The 27423-nt window shown below is 32.3% G+C and overlaps 4 protein-coding genes and 1 long non-coding RNA gene across 5 annotated transcripts; 3 read left to right on the top strand and 2 right to left on the bottom strand.

The window, feature by feature from the left end:
* Positions 1–597: 597 nt before the first annotated feature.
* Positions 598–6575, top strand: LOC142504460 (monodehydroascorbate reductase, chloroplastic/mitochondrial-like). The gene is made up of 11 exons (XM_075617323.1): positions 598–684; positions 1643–1803; positions 3010–3079; positions 3236–3316; positions 3618–3672; positions 3789–3836; positions 3938–3979; positions 4095–4157; positions 4245–4285; positions 5793–5868; positions 6211–6575. Exons 1-11 carry the CDS (start codon positions 598–600, stop codon positions 6342–6344), a joined length of 858 nt encoding a protein of 285 aa, XP_075473438.1. The 3' UTR covers positions 6345–6575.
* A 1395-nt stretch (positions 6576–7970) lies between these two features.
* On the top strand, positions 7971–9710 carry LOC142556651 (uncharacterized). Its single transcript, XR_012822666.1, has 3 exons — positions 7971–8301; positions 8391–8414; positions 8789–9710. It is a non-coding gene; the product is annotated as an uncharacterized LOC142556651 (long non-coding RNA).
* A 4439-nt stretch (positions 9711–14149) lies between these two features.
* On the top strand, positions 14150–16010 carry LOC142555650 (WRKY transcription factor 22-like). The gene is made up of 3 exons (XM_075666651.1): positions 14150–14898; positions 15000–15113; positions 15356–16010. The coding sequence occupies exons 1-3, from the start codon at positions 14516–14518 to the stop codon at positions 15819–15821; spliced, it is 963 nt and encodes a 320-aa protein (XP_075522766.1). The 5' UTR covers positions 14150–14515; the 3' UTR covers positions 15822–16010.
* Positions 16011–16222: 212 nt separating this feature from the next.
* LOC142556650 (endoglucanase 20-like) lies at positions 16223–20287 on the bottom strand. Its single transcript, XM_075668128.1, has 8 exons — positions 19952–20287; positions 19660–19872; positions 19239–19439; positions 19075–19152; positions 18519–18671; positions 18223–18331; positions 17978–18144; positions 16223–16834 (listed from the first exon to the last, which is right to left on the bottom strand). The coding sequence occupies exons 1-8, from the start codon at positions 20177–20179 to the stop codon at positions 16436–16438; spliced, it is 1548 nt and encodes a 515-aa protein (XP_075524243.1). The 5' UTR covers positions 20180–20287; the 3' UTR covers positions 16223–16435.
* Positions 20288–22883: 2596 nt separating this feature from the next.
* On the bottom strand, positions 22884–24169 carry LOC142556649 (protein LURP-one-related 8-like). Its single transcript, XM_075668127.1, has 2 exons — positions 23802–24169; positions 22884–23403 (listed from the first exon to the last, which is right to left on the bottom strand). Exons 1-2 carry the CDS (start codon positions 24084–24086, stop codon positions 23011–23013), a joined length of 678 nt encoding a protein of 225 aa, XP_075524242.1. The 5' UTR covers positions 24087–24169; the 3' UTR covers positions 22884–23010.
* Between the last annotated feature and the right edge of the window lie 3254 nt (positions 24170–27423).

Here is a 27423-nt window from a genome sequence, read left to right as displayed (position 1 = left end):
CTCGATCGAGACAATGTTTAGTAGAGAGAATGAACTCTCGATAATTTCTCAAGATATTACTTATTCTACCCATTCGAACACTTTTTTTTAAGACAATTTTATTTGAACTTGGAGAGGAGGTTCCGCCCTATCCGAGATGGATCCGACCCTTCTGTAGGCCTAATTACAGAATCAACCATATTCATTGCTTCTTATAAATTTAACCGGCCCTCTTTGAAAGCCCATATTTATTAATGTGGTCCGAAAGTTACTCTCTATGGGCGTAGTAGCCACTTTGGCTAAAGTCTGATTTTTAAGTTGGCTCGAGTTTCTTGAATGTTGTCACTCACCTCTGTGCCGCAGCCGTCTCTTTCGCCCCGCCAATCGCCGTATCCGGTCCGACGACTCTTCAACCTCCGCAAGAGTCAAAATTTAAATTCCATTATTGTTTCACCCTATTACCATCATATGATATACACAATTACAATATAATTCTTGAATCCAGATAACCGCGGGTCCTCTCTCTCTTTCCATTTTTTTGTATAGTTGTTGTTCTTATCACTATTCTGCACAGCGAGTTTCATTGTTTCTCATCCTTTTGGGTTGCGTAGAATGTTGATGGCGACGAAAATTTTAGTTGTTGGTGGAGGTTATATTGGCATGGAAATAGCAGCAGCAGCAGTTGGGTGGAATCTTGATCCTACTGTAAGCAATCAACTTAATTCTTCAATTTCTCTGCCAGTATTTAACTAATAATATATTGGTGAAGGGCTAGACATTACATTTAACAGCTCGCAAATTTTTTGTTTATATGCCATTCGTTTCACTCACCTATAATTATTTTAATGTAAATAATTTGTTTACTAAAAAAATTAATTATTATTCTTGCGGTCTTGCCTAAGAGCACCCAACGTGGGTGTTAAAAGGGGTGTTATACCGCGAGAATCCCCTTTAACACCCACTCTCCAATGTATAACGCCCACTAACATTATCTTGAACGCCCCTGTGTCAGTTTTTTCTTAAAAAAAATTCGAAACTTAGCGACGGTTTGGTAAAAACCGTCGCTATTTGCGACGGATTTTTAAAACCCGTCGCTGAACGAGGGCCCACGCAAATTCCAAATTTGTATGTTTTAAAAAAAAAAGGAAATTAAAATAAATTAAAAAATAATGTTAAATAAAAAACTAACGGTTGTTTTTGTTTTTAAAATTAAAAAATTGTTTTAACGGCTAGTTAACGGCTAATTTATTAAAAAAATAATATATTCATCTATAAATATTCACACACTACACAAATTATTTCAAACATCAAAACATATTATTCTTCACTCCAAAAATCTTCTCTCTTCTATTTTCATCATCTCAAAATCTTTTTTTTCAAAAATTTCTTAAATCCTACTTTGTTCCGAAATGGATGAAAATTACCGAGGGTTTTCTAGAAATTTCGTGAGTTATCCAAAAAATCGGAAGAAAATACTTCTTCCCAAAATTCGAAAATTCCACCAAAATATCCATATTTTCTATACCCACCAAATTATCCACATAATCCATATCCACCAAATTATACTTACAATTCATATCTACCAAATTATTCATATAATCCATATCCACCAAACTATCCATCTAATCCACATGCAACCAGTATGCCATTTATTTCTCCGAAGGAAAATGAACCGGCCACTCCGACTTTCGTCCCAGAGACTCAATTGTCCGACCGTGAATCCCCAATTGAAGTCGTAAATTTGGAGAATGTGGATTCAAGCGCTGAAGGTAGAAAAAAACGGTCAACCTGGAGAAAGGTTGAAGACGAGGTCTTAGCGAGATCGTTTGTCACTATCAGAAATTTTTAATTTTAATTAAATGACACTCATAAAATTAAATTATTTTACGTACTCAATATATAAAAACAAATTATTATTAATATAAAATAATAATAATTTAAATTTCTTAAAAAATTTGAAATTGAATTTATTTAATGTAAAATAAGAGTAAGATGAATGAGTGGACAGCGGGACCTACAAATAATGAGTGTGAATGTTAAAATGAATGTGGGAGAATAGATGTGTTAATGTAATGTGTATGTGGCATGTGGACCCCACGATTTTTGATGAGGTGGTGGGAGTTGTAACACCCACCAATGCGGGTGTCCTAAGAAGTGTTTACAATGAACGTATGAGCAATATTTGTTATGTTTTCGAGAATGTCTTGATTTCCTAGAAACTCTGACAAACATTGGCGTATCTTTTTTTAATTATTTCCACATTTTCACCTCATTTTCACTGTCTCCTGTTCAATAAGTTTCTACATTCAATTTTTCATCAATTTTAAAAACAATTATACATCTTTTTTAAAAGATAACACATAATATTTTCAAATTTAAAATATTTACTTAATGATACGTGACATTATGGATTATATAGTATTTTAAGGGAGTAAATATCTCTTTATGGACATAGAACCAAACATTGATCACATTCCCAATTCATTTTATGAAAATCTTTCAGAAACACTGAAATCATAACCATAATCTTTGGTTCCTTAAAAAGAGTATGATATCTGCACTTTAGCTTGTTTCGTTCTCTGATTTATACATGTCATTTACGGCTTAACTTCAGTTTGTGTTATTTACTTGTTATATCAAATTCTTCACTTGCATGGTATTTGGATGACAGATCATATTTCCTGAAGACCATCTTATGACAAGATTGTTTACTCATTTTTTAGCGCAAAAGTATGAAGACCTATATCGAGATTATGGTGTCAAATTTGTCAAGGTTGATATCTCCCCTCTCCCAAGTGCCCCCCACCCCACCCAAACAGAAAGTACACTGAAAGTAAAATTAGGGAAGAGAGAAAAAAGTGTTAAAGAAATATAAATTTAATTATTTATTTAAAAGCAACAAAGGTTAGGATGGCATTTGACAAAATTTATACCTCCAGTCCAGGCCCCAGGGTGCTTCCATAAAGACTTTAGAAGCTGCTTCTGATGGGCATGTGACTGGTGTTAAACTTGGGGATGGTTCTATCATAGAGGCAGAGCTTCTGATGGGCATGTGACTGGTGTTAAACTTGGGGATGGTTCTATCATAGAGGCAGACACGGTAATCTGGAGAAATTGCTCTTTATTATTGATTTTTTTAAGCTTCCTAACATATAAACCATAACTGTAGTGCATGACTGTGAAATGCTTCTTTCTTGATGGTTAAAATTAAAGGTGGAGAAGGAAATATATTTGACCATTGTTCTTTGGCACACAGGTGGTTGTCGGCATTGGAGCGAAGCCTGCTGTCACTCCATTTGAAAGCATTGGCTTAAAGAACACTCTTGGTGGAATACAGGTACGGTATGTTATTATTATTTTTGGGCATGTCCTTTTCATGTCGGGGAAAAGTTCCATGCTTGATTGAACGAAATAGAACGAGAGCAATTTCCTGAACAAAAAACAGCAGATATTGAAGCTTCTCTAGCATTTATGTTTTATGGTTTAAGAACCAGTTTGATTACTAACTAATGTAAAACATCTTTTACTAATTTGTGCATTCTCCATTGACAATGTGATTCACAATTCCACTTGCTCAGCATGTAGAAAACAACTTAACTTGCTCTGATATTTAAATCTCATGTTGATGGTCTGTTTAGAACAAGTGTGCCAGGAATTTTTGCTATCGGGGATGTGGCAGCATTTCCCTTAAAGGTATGTCTTACGTCTTCGATCAAACTGAGCAATAATTTTTCCAGATGAAATTGTTGGGCTTTACTTGTAAATTTTAACCGAAGTACACGGGTTGAGCATGTTGACCATGCTCGTAGGTCTGCACAACATTGTGTTAAAGCACTACAAACTGCTCATACTGACACGTAAGTTGGATAAAAATCTCTCTGGTTTTTTAGTTAGAAAACTTCCTTTCTTGGGTATGACTACCTCCCGTATTTCTACTTGAGGGTGCTTGAATATGAAGGTAGTCCGAGGAAAGTATGGTGGCAGTTTTTTGGAGACAATGGTGAGCATGTGTGTTACTCTCTGTACTAGCTACATGTTATCTCAAATTCCTTGTCTCCACAAATTTTTTGCGTGTTTATTTTTGTGAGAATAACTTGTTTCATCGTATTGTGCAGTTGGTGAGACTGTTGAAGTTGGGAAATTTGATCCAAAAGTTGCAACATTCTGGATAGACTCTGGTATTCGCCTCTCCATCTGCGGATGTATAAAATAAGCATTAAATGAGTCCATTTTTGTAGAAGCTGACTGAATAGAATTTTTTGTAGGTAAACTGAAAGGAGTTTTTCTTGAAAGTGGAAGTCCTGAGGTATAATTTATTTCACCAACCGATAGACAAAATTTTATCCCGTATTTTTTTCATAGTTGGAGATATGCAGTATAAATATAACTATAATTAACACCTTCTTAAACATCTGATCGTTTCTAATAAAGTAATTTGGCTTGAACGGGACAAATTTAGTAAACATTCTAGGCATGCTTAAAATTTAAGAAAATGTTCAATCTGTGAGCACTGAACTGAGAATTTTTATGACAATTTAATTCATCGCATGTTATGTTGCCTGCTGTACTGTGCTCTGTTTGCGAGACTGATACCTCCCCGACCCGTTATAGGAATTCAAACTCTATATATGTCATTGTTTTTCCTTTTAAAATTTTAAAAAAATTGTTCTATCATACATTTTAGACTCTGGTTTATTTTTATTGTTTCACAGTCGAACTAATTTAAAAAATGAACAATGATTGATTTTATCTGGAAGACTATGACTAGCAAGTCACATTTATTCATATAACATATATTGGTATAGACTTTTTTTTATAAAAAAAAAAGAAGAAGAAGAAAATTTGAATATAGAATTATCAACCGTGTCCAAGACGTTTTTGTTGACTAATTTTGATACTTCAACCTTTCCACCAAATCTAACAAGAGAGCTTCGTTTCATTTTCAAAAGATTTATAGATCAAAATATAAAGAAAAAAATACTTCAAAATACACACTTTCGTCTCAATTTTAATTTAACTTGAATCAACTCTGAATGATTGAGTTGATTTATCTTAAATCATACTTGTGGAATTGTATCAGCTAATTTTTTTTTTTTTATCTTCTAAAATTGATATACTATTGAACTTTTCAAATATTTTTCCCCCATAAATTACGTAGTATAATAACAACGTTAATCTCCTTAAAACAACATGTTTCAAAATATTCAAGTGCATTAACTCAAATTTTTACAAAGGCCCAGCCAATCGAATCAAAATATGCATACAATTTTTATTTTCTTCTCTGAATTAAGCTTTGTTTTCCATTTATTGAGTTTGAAAATTCTAATGGAAACAGACCAAATTGGCAAACACGACTACCATTTTTTCAAAATCAACGAAGACTCCACGAGTTTTTCGAAATAATAGAAGTCAATTATCAAATTAATTCGATTCGATTGGTTAAGATGTGTTAATTGTCCCACATCGGTTGGATAAATAACATGGGAGTTGTATATATGGGCTGGGTTGAGTTAGATCTAAGTGTCAATCTTAACAAGATATTGTGAACGTGCATGAACATAACCTCTCCACGCGTCTAGTGATTTGTTGAAAGGAGCCCGCGGGCTCTATTTGTTCCCTATATAAATAGCATCATCTTCACCTTCATTTCTCACATTCTTAAACTTTCTTCTAATTCCCAATCAAGAATTATCAAACATTTCTCACATGGCGGCAAAGGTGAAATCATTCTCGAACAAAATCTTGAAAATTTTATACATGAAATATTTTGACTTTTAATCACAATTTTAACTTCATCAATTTCACATACACAGAAAGTCGTGCTGAGGCTGGAAATCGGGGATCATGAAAAGCACAGAAAGAAGGCCATGAAAGCAGTTTGCTTACCAGGTAGTGATCGATCATCTTTAACTCTGTGTTTTCACATATTTTCAACTAATGCCTAATTATTTACTGATTAGAAAAAAATACATAATCTTTTTATGTTTTATTTGTGTCGAATCAAATCAAAATTCTGAACATGGTCAGCCATATATACTGTTAGAATGATGCAACTCTTAAATAAAAAAGGAATGCAGATTTTATTTTGGATTACTTGGTCTATACTGTATAGATTAAAAAAATTGTTATTTTGTTGAAAATGAGTTGTGATTAATCTTAATTCACAGGCTATGGGACATTTTTACCATTAGTTGTGCTTAGTTTATTCTTTTTTAATCATTTTTTTTTCAGGGGTTGTCTCTGTAGCTGTGAATGCTGGGGACAAGACACTAACTTTTATCGGAGATGTTGATCCGATTAAAGTGGTGGACAAATTGAAGAAAATTTGTTCGACAGAAATAGTGAAGATAGGGCCAGAAACGTAAACAATAAATATTATGTTTGTTATATTTTGAGAGTAAAATTGCCAACCTTGCCATTAATTTCCTTTCTTCGTTCTCCTCAGTGCTCAGAGCCCGACCAACAAGTAATACAAGTTTCAGATGACTTCTATTTTGTTAAAACAAAGGAAAACGCACTGAAAAATCAAGATGATGCGAGTTTGATCATAGAAGTTGTAGTTTTAAAAAATATTTAAATAAATCCAACTTTTTAAAGTCTTTTTTACCAAAAAAAAAGCACAAAGTTTTTTTGGCACTTGGATAAACATAGAAAAATATTTTTGTTTTTATTTTTAAGCAGAAGAAGAAACAGAATTTCAAAAGCCATAACTTTTGTAAGTGCAAACAATACACATTTTAATAAAAACACTTAATTTTTTTTCTACTGTGAGTGAGTTTTTCTTTTTGTTAAGTTTATCTCGTGTCTCAATTCAACTGCATTCACGTTCTTTAAAATTGTTTTCCATAATAATAAGAGGGAAAATTCTTTATTAATTTAAGGGATGTTATATTATTGTAGCTTTGTATGATATTCATAAATAAATATAGATATAATGAAATTATTTTTTTTTTGTCAGTTCTGACTGTAAAAAATTGGAATATTGAATGAAAATATAACCAAATAAAACGTTATGGAAACAAATTGAGGAATAATTTAACAAAAACAAGATCATTCATCTCTCTGTATACGGTTTGTCTATTTTTATATAAAAATCGTTCAAAATAAAAATCTTAAACGACAGCAAACCGAGTTAAAGATATGGCAATTATTGAGCCAACAATTATTTAACACAGATGGCTGGGTGTTTGTGTATGCACGTTTAACTAATTTTAGAGGAATTTAACTCAGTTTCTTGTTCTTTTAAACATTTCTTAATTTGTGAAATATTATCAGTTGATCTGAGTTTTCTACAGAATTTGTAAGTTGGCAGGCATTTTAATTTCTAGCTAGCGATCTATTGAATAGTTGTAAGAGTGAGATTTCCCGCACTAATTTGTCGATCGGCTCACTACAATGTTTGTTTAATTATGATATGATTCAAATTATAAAAAGAATCCTATAGATTTAATTTCTGCCGTGATTTGTTTTTATTTGGTGTAGTGTTGCATTAAAATCTATTTCAAAATTTATTTTTTTGAAACAAGGAATAAATCTGAGAACAATACCTTGGTAGAGAAATTGATCAGTATGGTAGAAAATTATCTTGGTCTTGAAACATAAGGACATTGCCGGTAGGTGGGACATAATATAATCAAGTCATATTCGAATATGACGACAAGGTAATAACGATGGATTTTTTTTTTTCAATTTTAAATAAACACATTATAAATTTGATTCATCAAATCTTTAGATCGATACAACTTTGCATACGAATCTAAAGATCGCATTAAAAAACACCAAGTTTTTTTTGGTACGCAAACTAAGAGTAACTAGTTCATGAGCCAGTTGGTTTGCGGATCAACGACAATGTTTCAAAACAACATCAAGTGCAGTGGAGCAAAGACGAGGCAATTGTTCGAATGGAATGAAAAGCAATGATAGAGTCTGTGAGAGCCCAGCCCAAGTTATAACACCCAAGCCCAGCCCATTTGTTTTATTAATTAATTAAATAATATAAAATAATGTACAGAAGGTAAAAGAAAGAATCAGAAGCGCTTTTCTCTCTCCCGTAACTTCTGTCCGTAAAAGTCAAACGATTTCTTCTGTCTTTGACCGCCCGTAACTCCACCAACTTTCAACGATTTTCGAAAGTAAGCATATTTTCGGAATCCTCTCGACGAGAGCTATCCATTGATACCAAAATTTCGCAGAAAACTTGCGACTCCCGGAAACCCGTCGGAGACCGCCGCCTGTTTTCGCCGGAAAAGTTGGAAAGAAAGCTTGTGTTAAGTTGTTCGAAGCTTAAATTCGAAACTTTGAGCAATTGTTGAAATTTTAGAGGTATAATTTAGATTTTAGGGTTTCGAATTTTGGGCAATTTAATTCAATTGAGTTCCAATAATTAATATATATTGGATTATTGATTGTAGGTGCTATATCGGAGCCGATTGGAGGTATTAAGCTAATTTTCGAAATTTATTTAGATAATATTTCGAATTTAGCTTATTAATTTGAGAATTTATGATTTGTGAAATGTTAAATCGTTATTGGGATGTGTTTATAGCATTAGAAATAAAAAATGAACATTTTGGAAATTCCTAGTAAATATCGAAAAATTTCAGATTCGATATGATCAAATTTTCAAAATTTCAAGTTGTATATTATTGAGGAAATTAGGTTTATTAAGTTAAATAAATCATTATATTTGAGTTTGCGACGAGTTTTAGAAATATTAAAGCCTAAATTATGGATTTTAGAAATTTAGGCTAAATTAGTGAATATTGGAAAAACAAATGGAACTTGATATGAAATGTATTATTTGCCACAGGATCGGATTCTGCGAGAAATATTTAAGAGATTTTGTGGTAAATTAAGGATTCAGTTGAGGTACGTATGAACTGTTTTATTATGACGTCTATAGTGATGTGGAATGACGTTAAGTACTTTGTAATGAGTTGTGGCATGCATTATGTGCTTCTGTGAATACGTGATTGCATTCATGTATTTATTTGAGTTGATACATAGCATTTCGAGCCTTGACTCCGTTGATTGCTAGCATTACTGATCTTTTGAGCTGTTGCGTCATCTATGGAGCGAGTGATAGGATTAGATCACTCCTGACATCTCATCGATGGAATGAGTGATAGGATTAGCACACTCCTGATGACTGCTCGAGGACTGACCGGGTCGCTACCGGACCCTCGATGCTACGTGCATGGATGAGCGGCGGCATGATATTACGTTGCTGCATTCCTGGCACAGGTGGCCACTGTTCCTGTTGCTGATGCGTTTTATTGGACTCCGTTTTGGTATCCGTTATTTCATTGTTACCGACACGCATTGCATTGCATATCATTGCATTTTACTTGATTTTATTTCACGTCAGTTATAATTGTCATAATTTTACTGGTTCGTCGTACTGGGCCTGACCCCTCTTTTCTGTTTATGCTATGGTTGTTTTTGATGCCATAGCAGATTATCCAGGAGGATTTGACGCGTCTGGTGGAGCGTCAGGTAGCGGTGCCCAGTAGTTGGATTGTTGTTGCGAGTTCCCAGATATTCTATCATTGAGTCATACTTTTGCCAGGGAATTCCCTGTGTAGCTGTACTGTTATTTTACGATGTTTTGGATTACTAGTTGTGTGATTGAGCCTTGTCGGCTATGTATGCATTAGTCCTGGCCAGTGCGGCTATAGGTTTGTGAATTGCTGTTATGACTTTCTTTCGAGTATATAAATGTTGTTTGTGTTGCTTGGAAATTTTTGGGATGTCCTACTTACGGGGAGGTCATGCCGAAATTTCTATTGGGCCAAAAGCAAAATTTTTAATCGCTTTCGCTGTTTACATTAAAGAATCCTGGTTGTTTGGTCATTAAACGTTAATCAGGAGCACGGGCCCCCACATAGTCCGATTCAACATTAGATTAGCATGTATAGTTTATCATCACCTTTTAATTAAAAAAAATTAATAATATGATATTTACTGTAAATCAACATTTTTTAGGGTTTTTATGATCTCCCGGTTTAATTTCAAATCTAGGGACAACATTAAACCGGCCCCATTTGTGACGGGTCTAGATCCGATCAACTATTTTATATTTCACGGAATTTATTTTTTATAAGATAGGTTGGGTCGTGAATAATATAAAAATGCTGCCAAAAAATTGATAAAAACATTTTTAATTAATGAACTGTGTATATAATAAGGAATGTTTCGTTCAGGTATTTGTGATTTTAGGATTTGAATGCCACGTTGGAATTGAAAAGTCAACAACCAGTCCAACTTTAATATGGTGGGGGAGTGAAAATGCTCTTGTTGATCCATATTCTCCAAAACCCAAATCATTTGAAGTCCACAAATAATGAAAGCCCATAAACAAAAGCCCAATAGATGAAAGCACGGGAGAGTTGCAGTTGGCCCATGAAAAACACGACGCGGCGAGTCAAAGCCACTACCCAACATGGAAGATCGTGGAGAGATCGTTGAATACAGACCAAAACTAGCATGCTGAATGTGACAAAAAGCAAGTAAAAGAATCAGAAGATGCATCGACAAATAAACACAACAAGCTACAACAAAACTATGTAGAATTCTATGTCAATTTTATATATGTTTATTTTAACTTCTGGTTCTAGTATCAAAGTCTTTTAAATATTATATATGTTCACCAATCTTCCTTGTAAAAACGTTGATCAAGTTTATAGCAACATAATTAGATTTGATGTTGTTAATGGATTCCTCCTGTAATTTCATGATATCCTCATTTTGTGTTTTCGTTTTTTGGAGTCATTTCGAATGAGTTAGAACGTACGACCAAATCGAGATCCACAACATTTGATTAAAAAAGTCAAATCATTTCACAACTTTGGCACGATCACGTATCTGACACACCCCGCAATTTTCGTGATAAACAGCTCCAACAGCCAGATTTCCTATTTTAGTTTGTTTTGTAAATTTAGTAATGGAGTACTGTTGTCTAATTGGGCTTAGGCTGTGGCTTTTTTTGGTTGCTAACTAGGCTTGGGCTTTGACTATGATTAGTAATGAATGCAGTACTATTGTCTAATTGGACTTCTGCCGTGGCTTCGTTATGGTACAAGAACCGTTCTGAAATTACTCTTATTTATGAAGTCCAGTAATTATTGGAAGTTAAAGTGATCGATAGCTTCAAAATCACAATTTTTGGCTACATCAATTAGCTAACAATAAACGAAATCCACTGAACAAATTCTTCGTGGGCTGTCTTTCTATTTCACGAACAGACGTAGGGATATTCATAGGCGAAAACCATCGACACTCAAGACAACAATCACCTCAATAAAAAATTTCCAGGGCGGACTTGAAATGATGTGGGCTCATCTAATTGAATGAAAACCCATTTAGACCCCAGCTTAAAATTTTGATTATATCCACCGACGTGATGTGTTTTTTTTATTTTATTTTATTTTTGTTTCTACAAGGAAAAAATATATAGATCCCCCCGTCTAACAAATCGCCAACCAGCCAGCTTTCGCCCATTCGTTTTTAATTTAATTTGTATGCGGGGCCTACCCTATCCTATTTCTACGTCTGTCTACATCCTACACATGCGTGTATAAGTGGGCACAAACAACTAATTAAAATTCTCGAACACCTTCAACTACAATCTCACATGAATTTCGATGAGTGCGGTGGGCTCAACTTTTACAACTTTTATATATATATATATATATATATATATATATATATGAGGATGAAAGACGTGCTACAACTTGGGAATTTGGAGTTCATTATATATAGATTGAACTTTTGTTTGATTAATTCCTTCAAATCGCTTTAATTCGACGCCTCACGGCGGAAAATTTACATAATTTTTTCGCAAATATGGCGTGGACAACATCAACTATAGTCGATGCTATAACAAAAATCAATTAATAATAATCTTAAGTTGTTCTATTCTGAAAAAAACATAGTATATATATCCCGACGACTTATATATTTTCCAATATGCATTAGATTCAAATTCATTTTTGTAAATCTAATTTTCAATAGAAACCAGGTAAGTAAAAATTTATTCGATATGCAGTTACTAGCTCGACCGAAGGGACGAAGCGAAATTTGAACAAGGTGGTGGAACAAGAGAAGGTGGATATGCATGTGGGGTGGGTGGTAGTCCTTCGTTTCTTAAATCATTTCATAACAAGTTTTATTTTTATATTATATCATATATTTCTATTTATGCACAATCATGATTTTGTTTCTCTTGATATATGATATTTCTTATATAGTTAAAATATTTATCTAAATATGATATTTTTTATTTTTTATTTATTTTTTTCATATTTTTTAGCAGTATTGGACTATCTAATTTTTTTAAAATATAGATAAAGATAAGATTGGAGATTTTAAAAGAAATATTAGTTTAGGATAACAAGAGTGAAATTACTTATAAGCATTAAATTTTTTTTTTTTTTTTTGCTGTAAAAATTAGAATAATGAGTATTACCATAATTTCATTATGGGCTTCACCAAACTAATTAAGAACAATTTTTAAAGGATGTAGATTTTTAATTATATATAAAAGAAATTTTTTTTTTTCTAAAAAAAATTTAAGATGAAATTGATCAATTTCACTTCTGATTAAAAATATTAAAAAATCACTAATTTAAAAATAACAAAAAAAAATATAAATATTACGACTATATAAACACACAACACATGTTAATGAGCATAAATATAATATTAAAAGTTAAATCCATAATTCGTGATTGATATATTAATATATTATAATTATTAATAAAGACAAATACGGAGAATAATGAAGTGTGTATGTGTATGGTAAATGCAAATAAATTTGGCATGGAAACTTAATTAGAGTTGTTCGTGGTCCAAAAAAGTAGTCAATTATATTATACAATCCCTAAAGTTCACGTTAATGCATATCCATATCTATATCCATATCCACTTGCAAGCCCCCCTAAGTCCGCCACCGTAAATGGTGCGTTGAAACCATGTTACATAAATTCGGTCCACATTTTTCCATCTGTAATAATATCTATTTTCATTCACGTTTTTCTTGTAGATGGACCATTTGTGTTTTTTTTTTAAATAACAAATATGTTTTTATAATAAGCGAAGTTTATAAAAATATAGTGTACATATATTATTTATAATAAATATGAAATATATAACATCCCAATTTGAAATGAGAGACGTAAAATTACACAAAAAAAAAAAAAAAAAGAAAGAAAAACTCACTAGAAAAGAAATAATATTATGCCCGTATCTATGGTACGTTGAAGCTAGCACCCTACCAAAAAATGTATCCTTTTTTTAAAAGAAAAAAGAATGTATCTTTCATGACATATTTTTCAGGGAATTTATTAAATCTTTTTAAACTTAATTTTTTATGTAATCTGGAAATAAATATGATTATATACTATATATGTCAGTTAATTGACCTGTTCATTTCCACAAGTTGCTATACTAATATGTAGGTAAAATGGTAAAATTATTTAATAATTAATTTACCCTCAACGGAAATTAAAATATAATTATTTAGAAATAGAACCATGTCTATCACCTTAAACAAACTTAAAAAATAAAAGAATATCAAAACATAAAACTTTTTTTGAAATATTTATTTTGACAGGTTTGGCCTTTTATGGTTAGGCCATTCGGCATGTATAGCAGCATATCTATATAATTATTTGAGTTAACGTACTCCCTAAAATTCCATATATAAAATATAATATTTAAATCAAAGAAAATTTAAATTCTTATAAAATATAATATTATACCATAATATAATAATATTAGTTTTTATAATCACCATAAATTAATTCGTGGTGTTATTCTCTTTATTCGTGTATACAAATTGCATACTATATAACTACAAATTAAGTACAAATAGACGCACCCACCCTCATAAAAACCTAGCACAATTAGTAACTTTCTTCCATGACCTTACCTAAGAGCTAGGTTACCTAATAAAAAAAATAGAGTGTTAAATGTTAAATATCTTGATTAATTCAAAGACAATTTAAAAAAAATGAAAGATTTCATCGTGAAAATGCAAATAATTGAGTGTTACAGTTTAAATACAGTACTTGATGAGATAATTTTTAAAAAATGAGTAGTCCAATCGTCTGCCTGACATCATCAAAAAATATATATTATATAAACGATCAAATATCACCTTTTTTTTTCCAACATCACTGCCATTCAGACCAACTTTTGTTTCTTCTTATTATTATTCCTCCAATCCTCGTCAACAAGTGAGAACACAACATCGATTCATATCGGTGAAAGCGTGTGACACTCTTGGTTTTCCAACTTGGGATCCGCCTTTCGAAATTAAGAAAAACCAAACGCAAGCAATATGGAAAATTTTAAAAAAAAAATTCAATCATTTACGGTCTGTATATAGACGTCGGTGATGTGATTCATCCCTTTAAAATATTCGTTCCTCACGCTGAAGAATAGTCAAGAATACGGCTGTTATCAAGTTTGATTGAGTTTATATATTTAGTTTATTCAAGAGTCGTGTTTCATGGCTTAATCTGCAGCAACTGTTATGGAAGACTGGAGTTTGCAAGCAATAGTCAGAGGATCAAGTGGTGATTTATCAAAGATTGCTGATATGGATGCATGTGATCGTGATTATGGTGACAATTTGTTTTTCGACTTCAATTCGGGTGGCTATCAGTCGATAGATCATGAGTTTTTCGCTAGTTTTCCTGAAATTTTCGATGGGGAAAGGGGTTCGAGGAATGGATTAGAGAAACTTTACAAGCCATTCTACCATGTTCCTGCACAGTTTCCTTTTGAATTTCAAGAAAATGAGCAAAAAACTGGTGCGGAGGACTATAAGAGGAATCAAGAATCTGATCACTTGTCGGGGACTCATTGTGCTGACGGCATTTGTAAAGCTGTTTCTCCGCCAAAACACAAAAGAAGGTTTGTAGAATAATATTTGAGTTTAATTCTACATAGTGATCAACACGTTGGTTTTTAATTATTTTTTTGATAGAAAATTTATTTTCCTGTTCTTTATGTAGGAAGAATCAGCATAAACGAGTGGTGATTCAAGTTTCTGCAGATGATATTGCTTCTGATAAGTGGGCTTGGCGCAAGTATGGCCAAAAACCTATTAAGGGTTCACCATATCCAAGGTCTGAATTAATGTTTCTTACATGATAAGTTCAATCGATCTATTTCAAGTTGTTACTCATCAATCTTATTGTTCAATATCGATATTTTGAATTTAAAATGTGCAAAAGATCCTTTCAGCTCGATCACCTAACTAAAAAATAGCTGCATATTTATTTTTTCGAAATGTAAAAGTCAATTTCTTGAATTTTTCTACTTCCAATATGCATAAAATTACTAAAAAAAATTATATATGTGTGAACAGGAGCTATTACAGGTGTAGCAGCTCAAAGGGCTGTTTGGCACGGAAACAAGTGGAGCAAAGCTGTGCAGATCCTCGAATGTTTATCATAACCTACACCGCAGAGCACAGCCACAGCCAGCCTACTCGGAGGAACTCCTTATCGGGAACAATCCGGCAAAAATTCCTATCTTCAAAAGCACCAAACTTGCCTCTTGTTAAGCAAGAAAGAGACGTGGAACCGAGCAGCCCCAATTCGACAAAAACCCAACATTTTTCGTCAACTGACGTTGATTTTCATCCAAGAATCAAACAAGAGGGAAAAATAGTAATGGCAGATATAAATGATGGTGATGATTTCGACATGTCCAACGATTTGATACTGAACGGTGAATTCTTTTCGGGTTTAGAAGATTTTGATGATTTTGTTTCAGAACTGGCTAATTCTCATACATCTTCTCCACAGTTTCCGGTAAGATCACGTAGCTGATATATTTCAAGAATTGAGAACATGCGACAATGTTACTGTTACATAGGAACATGTAAGATTCTGATTATTAAACAATATTTTGCTTCCCAAAAAAAAAAAAAAAAACTTTGATCGTATCCATGGTTCTTGTGGTGTATGATGATGCTCTTATGTTTTAATCGATTTAGTGGAAAATATTATCGGTGACATTTTTTCTTGTTTTGTATATACCAATGCATCAAAATTGTTTGTCTAAACAATTCCTATAAATATGCGTTCATAAATAACCTACATATAATATAATAGTCACATCATTATTTCAAAGTGTGATGAATTAATTGCCATTTTGTCTCATATTTGTTTCCGACTTAATATTTTAACAAATGGGATGACCCACTGGTGAAAAAATCAAATAAACAAAATCAATCATAAATATAAAATATATTTCATAAAAAAATATCTATTTTTTAAACTAAGCCAGCTGTCCAAATTTGTATTCCAACACACATGTTACTTTCATAGCTAATAATATCAGACACACCACTAAAATTCCATCACACGAAACCCTTTTGTTCTATATATGTACGTATACAGTTCTATATTTACACACCGGTAACTTAGCTAGCTATCTTCCATTACACTTGTGCACCGTGGACCACATCTTTGGTTCTATTAGCATATTGTAAATTCAAGCACCTATGCCGATCGGTGTGTCCACCAACTAAAGCAGCCACAGATCCCACAAAAGCTGCATTCATGTATGTGGTGGGCTCTAAATGTGAGTAATCCGATCTCGAATCTGTGAACTCATCATTCGAATTCGGCCCTCCAACAATGGCGCCTATATGTGTGTTCGGATTTGGATTTGAGGACAAATACCAGTCTGAATACCCCTCGTTGCAGCTCACTTTCGCAGGATGGGTATGGATAGAGGGGATTGATGCACCTCTGTGGTGTAACTGTGTGGGAAATTTGTTACCAAATCCAACCATGTATGACATCTTCTTGGGGTTATTTCCAAGAATGTAGTCCACCTGTGAAACCAAAAACCACATCTCACACTCATTAGAAATTATGACCTTTATCGCGGTGTATGTAATTTTCAAAATAAAGAGAAAAATAAAAATTTGTCTTTTATGTTTATCTCTTTTCGATATAAACTTTTTTATGTTGTCAAATTTCAGCTTTAGTCATTTATATCTATTTTTAATTTCTTTTTTTCAAATATTGTCGATTTAGTCCCGGCGTGACGCGAACATGATGCTAATATGCTAAACACCTCATAAGCACTTACATGAAAAAAAGGACTAAAATTTCAAAATAAAAGAACTAAATCACCAAAAATCAAAGATGTTGGACTGAAACTAAACTTCGATAATATTGACAGCCAAAATTGCAAAAAAAATAAATTTTCCCTAAAAAATAAAGAATAGGGCTTTTGAGTTATTCGATTAATTCTTCTTCTTATTATTATTTTTTTTAATCTGAAGTGGTTATTAATATTAATGTTTAAATGAATTGTTAATTTCCAAAGGATAAAATTATTCTTTGGGTTCTTACATTCTTTTTTTTAAAAAAAATTAAAGGATTGGTTCTTATATATACTCTATTTAGAAGCTAGGGACATATTAGGAATATAAAATTATAAGTACCTATTCAACTTATCTACTTTCAAATTGATTGTCACTGGAAAATCTTGTACAATACATATACATACATACATAGATACATACATACATAATTGTGTGTGTGTATGTGTATGTGTGTTAATAAAGTCAACATTTAATCAATTAATAAGGATAGGCTTAATTACTATCGTCAACCAAGTTGGAGAGCACCGTGGAAACTAAGGTGAAGCTAATCTCATAGTAATTAATAAAACCTTGAAGAAAATGCCAAACTATAATCTAGGATAAAAATATTTATTTATGCTTGAATTTCGCTACACCCGGCGAATATACTAATAGCCTAGCGTAATTAATTGTTTGACGTCCATTTCAATTTTTTTTAATAAAAAAAAAAACACTTAAAATATCTTTCATAAAATTGCATGCCCTGTTGAGGTAATTTTACGTACCGAGCCGACCATTAAGTGGTTAAAAATAGAATAAGCAGTCTTGTAAAATAATATAATGATTACATAAAACATATGTCTACATGTCAATAAATTCATTAACCTGTGATTTTGCAAAGGCTTTGATTTGAGAACTAGAAAAATGAACAGATCCACATTGGACCCCCTCAACATGAGCTGCACTTAAGATGTTGGAATAGGCAAGAAGTATCATTGAAGCGCTCGTCACATATTGCAGGTTACTGCTGTCTCTAGTATATAGAAGTCCACCTGTAAACCCAGCCCAATTAATTTCATGACTTTCAAATTCAAACATTAGACCCTACTTAGTATGATTTGCTGACTAACCAGGAGTTGTCTTTATCTGCACAGTGCTGCTTCCAGGCATCAACGCACACACGAATGAATCAGCTCCATCCTTGTATTTTGCCAGGTTCGACTTTCCTGCCATGAATTCCTGATTTTTTTTTTTTTTTTGCAAAAGGCGTAAGACCACAACCCAGTTAAGACTACGTACAAGACCAAAATCATAATGCAATTAGCTAGTAAAGTTTGAGCCCTTTTCTTCTTCCACATGTGAACCATGAAAGGACATATTTAACGTTGAGACAACTGAATTGGATTTCGTGGATCTTTATACTTGCCTTAGCTAGTAAAGTTTGAGCCCCAGCGAACTTATTATCCCAGCTGAACTCAGAAACGGCCTGACTCCATCCCTGATTACTCGTCAGGTAATTTAGATATTTGTTGTCTCCACTTGCTTTATATAGCCAAGCAGCTGCCCACAGCAATTCATCCTTTTAAGCCCAAAAAAAAAATTTATAAGCCCTCGTGTATAATCATTTATCCATATATCATCCTTACAATAATACAACGTGGGTGCATGTTGGCTCAAAATCTCATTAGATATTGTTGAATACGGGTAGCACCGTCCTACTCTAGTTGTGGGATTGAGTGGTATTCGTCCAGCTTCTAAAGAGCTTCAGTCTATATGAACTCGAGTTGGATGGAAACATTAGATTGTGGGAGAAGTATGAATAGATTTATGAAAAATATAACATGATAGACTATTATAATAAATTGGATAAGTAAATTTCGTTTGAAAAAATGTGGAATAGATGTTTATAAGCACTATTATAGTGGGGGCATATTTACGGGCCTAGTGCATGTTCAGAATACAATGGCTTCGTTTGGTATTACCTGATACCCAGAGAATGAACAGTAGAAGGGGCAAGAAGCCTGATAAGATCCTCTATACTTGTCTGCAAACTGAAACAACTGAAACCAGCAGTAGTTTAATAACTTCAATCAGTACTACTAACACTAACTAATCAGACTACATGAAGCAATATATATCTGATCACCAATTTTGAGTGGCGTAGGAGTCGTGTGGAATAATTTGGAGAAACCCCCTTGAAAACAATGGATGCGGCAGCAAGGGCAGCGGCAGCATCGGCGGCTGCCTCGGTTCCGGGTGAAGAAGTGCTGATTTTATACAGTGCTCGCACCGTGTCCATATCTTCAGGCCTCTCCCAACACTGATGATCATTGTTCCCATCCCCAACCTATTAATTATTTTTAAAAGTAGTGTGACTATAGAATATTAGAATTCACCGAGCCGACAAACGAGAATAACTAAAAAATTTATCTAAATTTTTATCCGGTTAATTCGAGAAAGTGAAGATTACAACACAAAATTTAAGCGTTTTTGGTTGAATAACCATAACCGTAAAAAATATGGCAATAAGTTTTTTATGTTACATTGAAAATCTACAAAACAGTTACCTGAGTGTAGAGTGTGGTCGACGATGTGTGAGCTCTGAGCAAGAAATTTGTTCCCCAACGGATCGCATTTTGGAGGTAACGAAGCTGATTGGCTGAAGTGATCTCATTCTTGTATTCGGAAGCAGCCCAACTCAACAAACTCACGGAAAATGACATTGGCCATCCAAACTTCACATTGTCACCAGCATCATAATATCCTCCGGTTAAATTTACCTATATGATCAACATGTTCTCATTAGCCATACATCCAAATAATCAATCTCCCTTATAAGAAGCATAAAATGGATCTTACATTTTCAAGTTCTCCATCTGATAGAGCAGAATCTCCCCTCCATTTCACTCGTTGGCTCGACGGCAATTTACCCGAACGTTGGCCTTCAAAGAACAAGATCCCTTTGCTCATTGCATCCTTGTAATCACTAGCCTCCAAACAAAATTTAGGATCTATAATAGATTTTGTACTTGCTATCGGACCAATCAATAATGATATCACAAACAAGATTACTAAATGAGAAGTCATATTTTTTAGAACTTGGTAATTAGTCTTGTTATGAACCCTTTATTGTCTGGCCCATTTATAGATCCATAGATTGGTATGAAAACTAGATTGCCGTGCTTGTTTGTCTAACGCTCATTTTACATATCTTAGTTAAAACGTTGTTTAGATCAAGATTGCGTGAATTATTATTATTACTATTTTATGTATTCATTGAACTTGATTTTGGTTTTATTTTTTTATCCACTTTGGACCAATGCTTTGGGATTATACACTGAGCAGAACGGTTTAATATAATATAATGCCCGGAATGGAGGATTAATGGCAAAATTTGAGTCGATTAAATGTAGCTTGAAATGGAGCAAGTTGATATTATTGAGAATTCATATTCAATTTTAACATCATGGATGATAGTCAGAGAGCACTGTTTGCGTCCTTATAAGATTAATAAACGAAATTTTTTCTTGTTTGTATTGAATTTCATCCTTGAATCTAATTTCTAGATAACTTGCCAATCCTTAACTTTGTCTTTGATCACATTTTTTTTACACGTGTTGTGATGGGATTGGTGCATAAATTTAAGAGATATTTGAAGATTGTAAGCAAGATTTGAGGACTTTCGGAGGAAACTAGGCAATCATACGAGACAAGAATTTGCATGTTAGTGTAAGTTGTGAAATGGAGATAGCGTAAGGGATGGAACTGAAGAGGTGTGGGAATAATGTAGGTCATGCGATTAAACGATCAAAAAGATAACAGTCGTGTATAAAATGAATTTCCAAAGATGGAAATAATCATATTTTATATATGAAATGGTTCCGATGGAACCCATACCTCACTTCCGTCTTTGAATGAAAGAATCACGAGTTAATTATATATCTTGTAAATTTAGAATGGGAAGGGAAACTGTTATTTTACATCCCACGATGTCTTACGTGCGAAAATATCACATAATAGGCAGCCTATATACATGGAATCATCCTCACGTCCTAGTAAAATCGATGAGATCACTTAGGGTTGTGTTTCAATTAAAAGAATTTAGATTTGTGATAGAATTTCAAATCTATGAATTTCAAATATATGGATTCTAAACGGCTGGTTTGGATAATGAACGGCGACACAAGGTATTTTAAATCTCTGGTTCTAATTTTGAACCAAATGGATTCAATAGATTCAATATGTAAATTTGAAATATAATCCACTCAAATCCTTCCGTACAAACATAACCTGATCTCAAAATAAATTCAAATTAAATTTCATATTGTATTTGGATAGATGAATTTAAAACCACAAATTTCAAATTTCATAACGACAAATATGTTCGACTCAAATGTAGACTCATTTCAAATCATTGTTCAAATCCAAATCTTCAAATACAATGCAATCTTGGGTAGTCCTACTAGGACAATATGACAGGTACACGAAATGCCTTGAAATGGGTCTGTCCATTGGGCCGGATAACTTGGAAGCCTGGCCCAGCTAAATCAAATCTGATCAAGAAAAGGTTTTACCTATTAGCTTGGGTTGGGGTACACAGGGCTGGAGCTCTTTTGATATAAATCCATATACCAGAATTTATTTATGGCTTATGAGAGTAACTAACTGTAAGGTAATCTTTTTCACAGTTTTAATAAACTCAAATTTATTGAAATTAATGCTACGTATTTATTATGTTTATTTATTAAAATAAAAATTTCCAAGATTTTATGTTACATTAGATCTGGAATAGAAAATCAAATTTTCTTTTAGCATAAAAAATATAATTCGATTCTTTTGCTTAGGTTAAACAAATTGATTATTATTTATTTAATAATAAACTCATATCATTTCAAAATAATAATAATAATAATAATAATAATAATAATAAACTCATATAAATTCGTTATAAATCTTATAACTTGACTTTTCAAATAACAATATTTATTCTAGAAGAATTTAATGAACTTATACCTCGTGTAGCATCGTTGCTTAATTTTGATAGCACCTGTGATATTATTAAAATTTTCATTGAAATATCAAGGTGCATAATTCGATATTCTGAATAGAAAACATACAATACTGATTTTTTTTTAAAAAAAATTAATTTGTTTTTAATAAAAATGGATTATTATAACATATGCAAGATTGGGCCGGTGTAACTACTACAAATTTAAAATTATCATTAGATGCACTATAACCATTATTTCATTTTGAGTAAGTCTCATGTGAGACCGTCTCACGAATCTTTATCTGTGAGACAGATCAACCTACCGATATTCACAATAAAAAGTAATACTCTTAGCATAAAAAATAATATTTTTTGTGGATGACCTAAATAAGAGATCCGTCTCATAAAATACGACCCGTGAGACCGTCTCACACAAGTTTTTTGCATTTCCTTTTTGATTGAGAAGTAAATTATAGCAAAAAAAAGGTTGCAATTGCTATGACGCAGGCATGTTTTTTTTGAAGCGAATGTGTCTGTCAAATACAATAAATCAAAGAGATGTTATTTCAATGGGAAAATTGTAATTTCGGTCAATATATTTGAATATATATATTATAAAATTTCAATTTTAGTATGTTATTATAGTTTTTTTTTTTTTTCGATTCTGATACCAATGAAGCAAATGTATCACAGAAACAAAATGTTAATTTAGATTCGGTGCATATGACATCAGTTTACTCTCCAACCTTGTTAAATAAGAACTAAGAAGGCAAAAGTAGGCATTATTATACTACATATGAACAACAATAATAGTTAAAAACTGAATATTATTTGCACCTTAAAATTTTGTCATTTACATTCTATTGAAAAAAAACTATAAAAACATAAATTTCAAATACCAGGTGCAGATAATATAGTTGGAAAATAATTAGTGAAACATTTGATCAAGAAGTAACACAAATGCCATGGCAAATCCAGGATCAAATACAGCATTCACAACGAGAACAAATACTTCGAGACCGAACGATACGCCTCCTGTCGACGCCTGTTTCCTCTTGATCTCAGCTACGACCTGTCCCGTTTCATCCAAAATCTGGCACGAACGGTGCTTGTACGATCCCTCGATCATATACGCGCATCTCTTAGAAGAAGCAGTACTGATCCCATCGTTATAAACATATGCAATAGCACTTAGTTTTTTTGTTTTCAAAATGTTTGCATTTTTCTTCACACAAAAGATTGGTTTTCTTGAAGATTTATCGCAATATTTGCCCACTTCTCCGTTGTAGACTAGCCAGTTGTCATCTATTAGCCTCAGCTTCTGCCAGTTTTCAAAACAAAATAAAAGAAAACGTAAGCCAAATACTAAAACCAATCAACAAAAATAACTGATAAAATGAAAATCCATTTCAACAGTTGTTCTGAAATTCGTCACTGTAGCCCATTTCACCATTCTCTAAATGTAGAACTCCAGAGCCATAATTTTTTCCTACTAAATTTTAAAAAGTCAAATTTGACGACCAAATTTCATTTCAGAAAACATATTCATTAAAAGCATCAAATGTCCACATTATCAAAATTTCTCACCTTTCTCATACTGAAAAAAATGAGATAGCAGCAAATTAATGGAAGCAAAAACTTTATATATGTTACCAAAAATCATGAATTAAAAGCCAAAGACTATACATGAGTGATAATTAATAATTAAATATATTATACCTTGCGACGACAAATGGTGAAAATGGGATTTCCTGATCCATCCATGAGAACGATCTGATTAGGGTTGTCAGAGTAATTGTCAACCCTGTACGCTAGACTCCCATCTGATCCAATCACAGTGAAGCCATTGCAGCCGAAAACAAGTGATTTGCTCCACACAGTAAGTGAAGTGCAGCATCGTTGATGATCAATGTCATCAGTACTGAAATTGTTAATCTCTATTCCAGATTCTTGATCAGGATAATGATGGACTGTTCTTGATGAAGATTTCAAGAAAAGAAGCATTTTCTCTAGGAATTACTTTGACAACTGTTTTGTTCGTTTTTGACGAATAAAATTGAGGGGACTCAGTTTGCTATTTTGATGTGTGTGTAACAGACATATGTATTTATAAGGGGACGAATTGATAATTTGAAGTATTTGTCTGTGTCATCCATCTTATGCACTTTCCTTTTTACTGTGGACGGCCGACACTACTATATCTAGAAATATGTGGTTAAAAGATAAAGAATATCCATATTATAATTTTATTTTATTTATTACAATAAGTGTGGATTTATTTTTTACTTTTAATTAGGTTCGAGTTTTCCTTATTAAAAAAATGTTTATGTCAGTAGAATATTGGCTTGTTTTGATAATTTTGATTTATTGATAAAAAAAAGATTTGATTAATTCCATTTTCTTTAACTTAAATTGAATATATTAAAAAATAAATTTTATTGTTTGATTTCGGTAGTAAATTTGGTTGACACACATTAATATTTTCAGCTATAATTCCAGCGAACTGGAATTGAATTTTTGAAGCATTCTAGATTATGTTTTAAAAGGTATGAAAAATTCAACGCTTTTTGTTCTCATTTTTTTAAAAGATTTTTCCACTATTTGGTTCTTTTATTAATAGATTGCCATTTTTCAACTCTAGCTTACAAGGCTACATTAGTTTTGAATAAATTATTATGGGAGAGAAGTATTTTTAAAATTCAAATTAACATATTAGATTCATTGAATCATCGCCTGAATATAAACAAATATTTAAAAGTATGCAATTGGCCTCGAGTGGAGAAAATACCGAATTTTCGGTATATCGAAATTTCTGTATCGGAAAAATAACGAATTTGATGAAATTTTTGATACGACATGGTATCACTACCAAAATTTTTGGTACGGTAATGACATGTGATTTGAAATTTTCGTTTTATATCGAAATAATATATAATATTTTTAAATGATAAATTTAAATTTTTCAAAATTTAAGGAATATTTTTCAAAATATAAGGAATATTTTTCAGTATAAAACATTATATATCGATATAAACCGAAATCTCTATAACATGGCAACATTTCGTTGTAATCGGTATGTTAATTATATATATCGAAAATCTTGGTATACCGAAATATTCAGTATGGTAGCCATATAAATATTTTCAATACCATAAATTCTTGGTACGGTGAATGTTGGCTAAATTAATTTCCAAATAAGTCAAGTATAACTGCCATCACTTGATCGTTCGGATTATTTTCGATCATGCTCCAACGGTGAGTTATTAGGCCCTAATTAATTTATATTTTTGGAAAATAAATCTCGTATATATATGAAGATATATCTTCATATATATATATATACATATATATGTATATCCGAGTAATGTGAAATAACATACAATGCGAAACATATGATTTCTCCTAATTTTGTCGATAAATATTGAGATCAAACTCAATTGCCTCAACTTTTTATACCTTTTTGAATGGAGGTTGTTATTTAGTCAAATGTAGCTCGATGTGAAAACAAACTAAAATAAATTATTTTGGACAGCAACGGCATATGGTCAAATAAGTCAAAAGGCATGCTCACACCAAATTATTATTTTTACTTGGAAAAAAGTAGTTTCCAATCCAATTGTTACACGTACCTTTGTATTGTCGAATATGCAACGTAATTTGCGACTAGGTTAGGGATACCACAAAAAAGTGTTTTTGCTTCTTGGAAATATTTAGTAATAAAATCATTTGACGTGGGAAGATATAGGCTTCATGATGTGGTTTCACGTGCAATTAAAAAGGTTGAAAGAATAAATCCCAACATTTCGGCCTTTTTAACTTAGTCTAATTAATCAATTACGCCACATACTCTCATTATATTGATTTTTATCCCCTTGTTAATTGCACATTAACCCCCTCGTATTAATTTTACAAACAAATAAAGCACTTGATAATTATATTTGTCGGCTAAAAGATTCGAATATTTAAACCTTGAGTAAATCATGAATAGACACGTATCTTAGGCTAGGCCTATAAATTTTTGTGGGTATAGGAATAACAAAGTTTAGATTATCTGTATAATCATTCAGTAACCCAAATTGGAATAAAATAAGGAATAAGATTAGGAAAAAACCAAACTAGTAATTAAGTACGTAGTAGCATGTTTATAATAGGTTAAAGTCTGTACGTGTCTATGTGTGTGACTAATGAGTTCATTTCCCATGTTAAGTCTAGTAAATTATGATAGAACAGTGCATAATTGATTGGTGTTCGAACTTGTAATTTTTTTTATCGGAGAGTTGACATGATGTCAGATCAATCAATAATTTTTATTACCAGAATTATTATTTTTCAATTAACCTTAATATTTTGATGAAAAGAACTAAAAACGAATTATAAAATTAACCTACTGATTGAACTAAAACTGCAAAGATAATTCACACGAGAGAGTTAAGAATGAAAAATAACCAATATATATATATATATATATATAATCTTTCGGTAACAAATTCGATAAGACGTATTGTGCTTTTGGCTTTTAAATTTCAAATTTTGTCATATTTATGTGTAATATACAGCCGGACGTCATTTTCTTCTTCATCGAGCGCCTAGCTTTGGTTCACCGACCCCGAATAGATTTCAGCCACTTATAGAGCTTTTATACATTCGTTGAAAGGGACACGCACGAATTCAATCGTAAAATGTAAACGTTATAATTGGCGGGTATCCGAATACTACCAAAAAAAAAGTTGCGATGGTCAAATCCATCGATAATTTTAAAGACGGCTGTCGCTAAATTTAATACATTTTTTTTTAAAAAAAATTAAATTTTATTTTTAAATTCTAACTGATAAATAATTAAAAATATAATTATAAAGTTGTCTGGTTGACTCGAGCTGTTCTTCTCTGCTACAATTTATTGTTTAAATTATCTCCAAAGGTTATATCATGCTAAGATACTTGTCATTAAATTTCATGTTCGCAATCTTGTTTGATTTTGATGTTAACAAAATTTTTTAATTTGTTTATAATGATTTTACTTAAGTGCGCAGAAACTGAAACTGATCAGGTTTCGAACTGATCAATTACCAAGCTTAAACTGAAGCTATCGAGACGCAAACTAAAAGTGTCAACTGATTGATTGAACTGAACCGGTAGAGCTGAAGTATCAACAGCAGTTCAACTGATTGTCCAGTTAATAGGTGGTTCAACAGAAGACCTTCAGAAGCCCGGCCAGCTGATGAAGTGTTCAACTGATGAAGAGCCTAACTGACCGGTTTAACTGAATCAGTTCAGCTGACGAGTCAACTAATTTCAACTCACCAGTTCAAGACCAGTTTAACTGACCAGTTCAGAATATCAG

This window comes from Primulina tabacum, chromosome 9, assembly GCF_025594145.1.
Source record: "Primulina tabacum isolate GXHZ01 chromosome 9, ASM2559414v2, whole genome shotgun sequence".
NCBI lineage: Eukaryota > Viridiplantae > Streptophyta > Magnoliopsida > Lamiales > Gesneriaceae > Primulina > Primulina tabacum.
The sequence above is the reverse complement of the archived record's forward strand: the minus strand, read 5'-3'. Positions and strand labels throughout refer to the sequence as shown.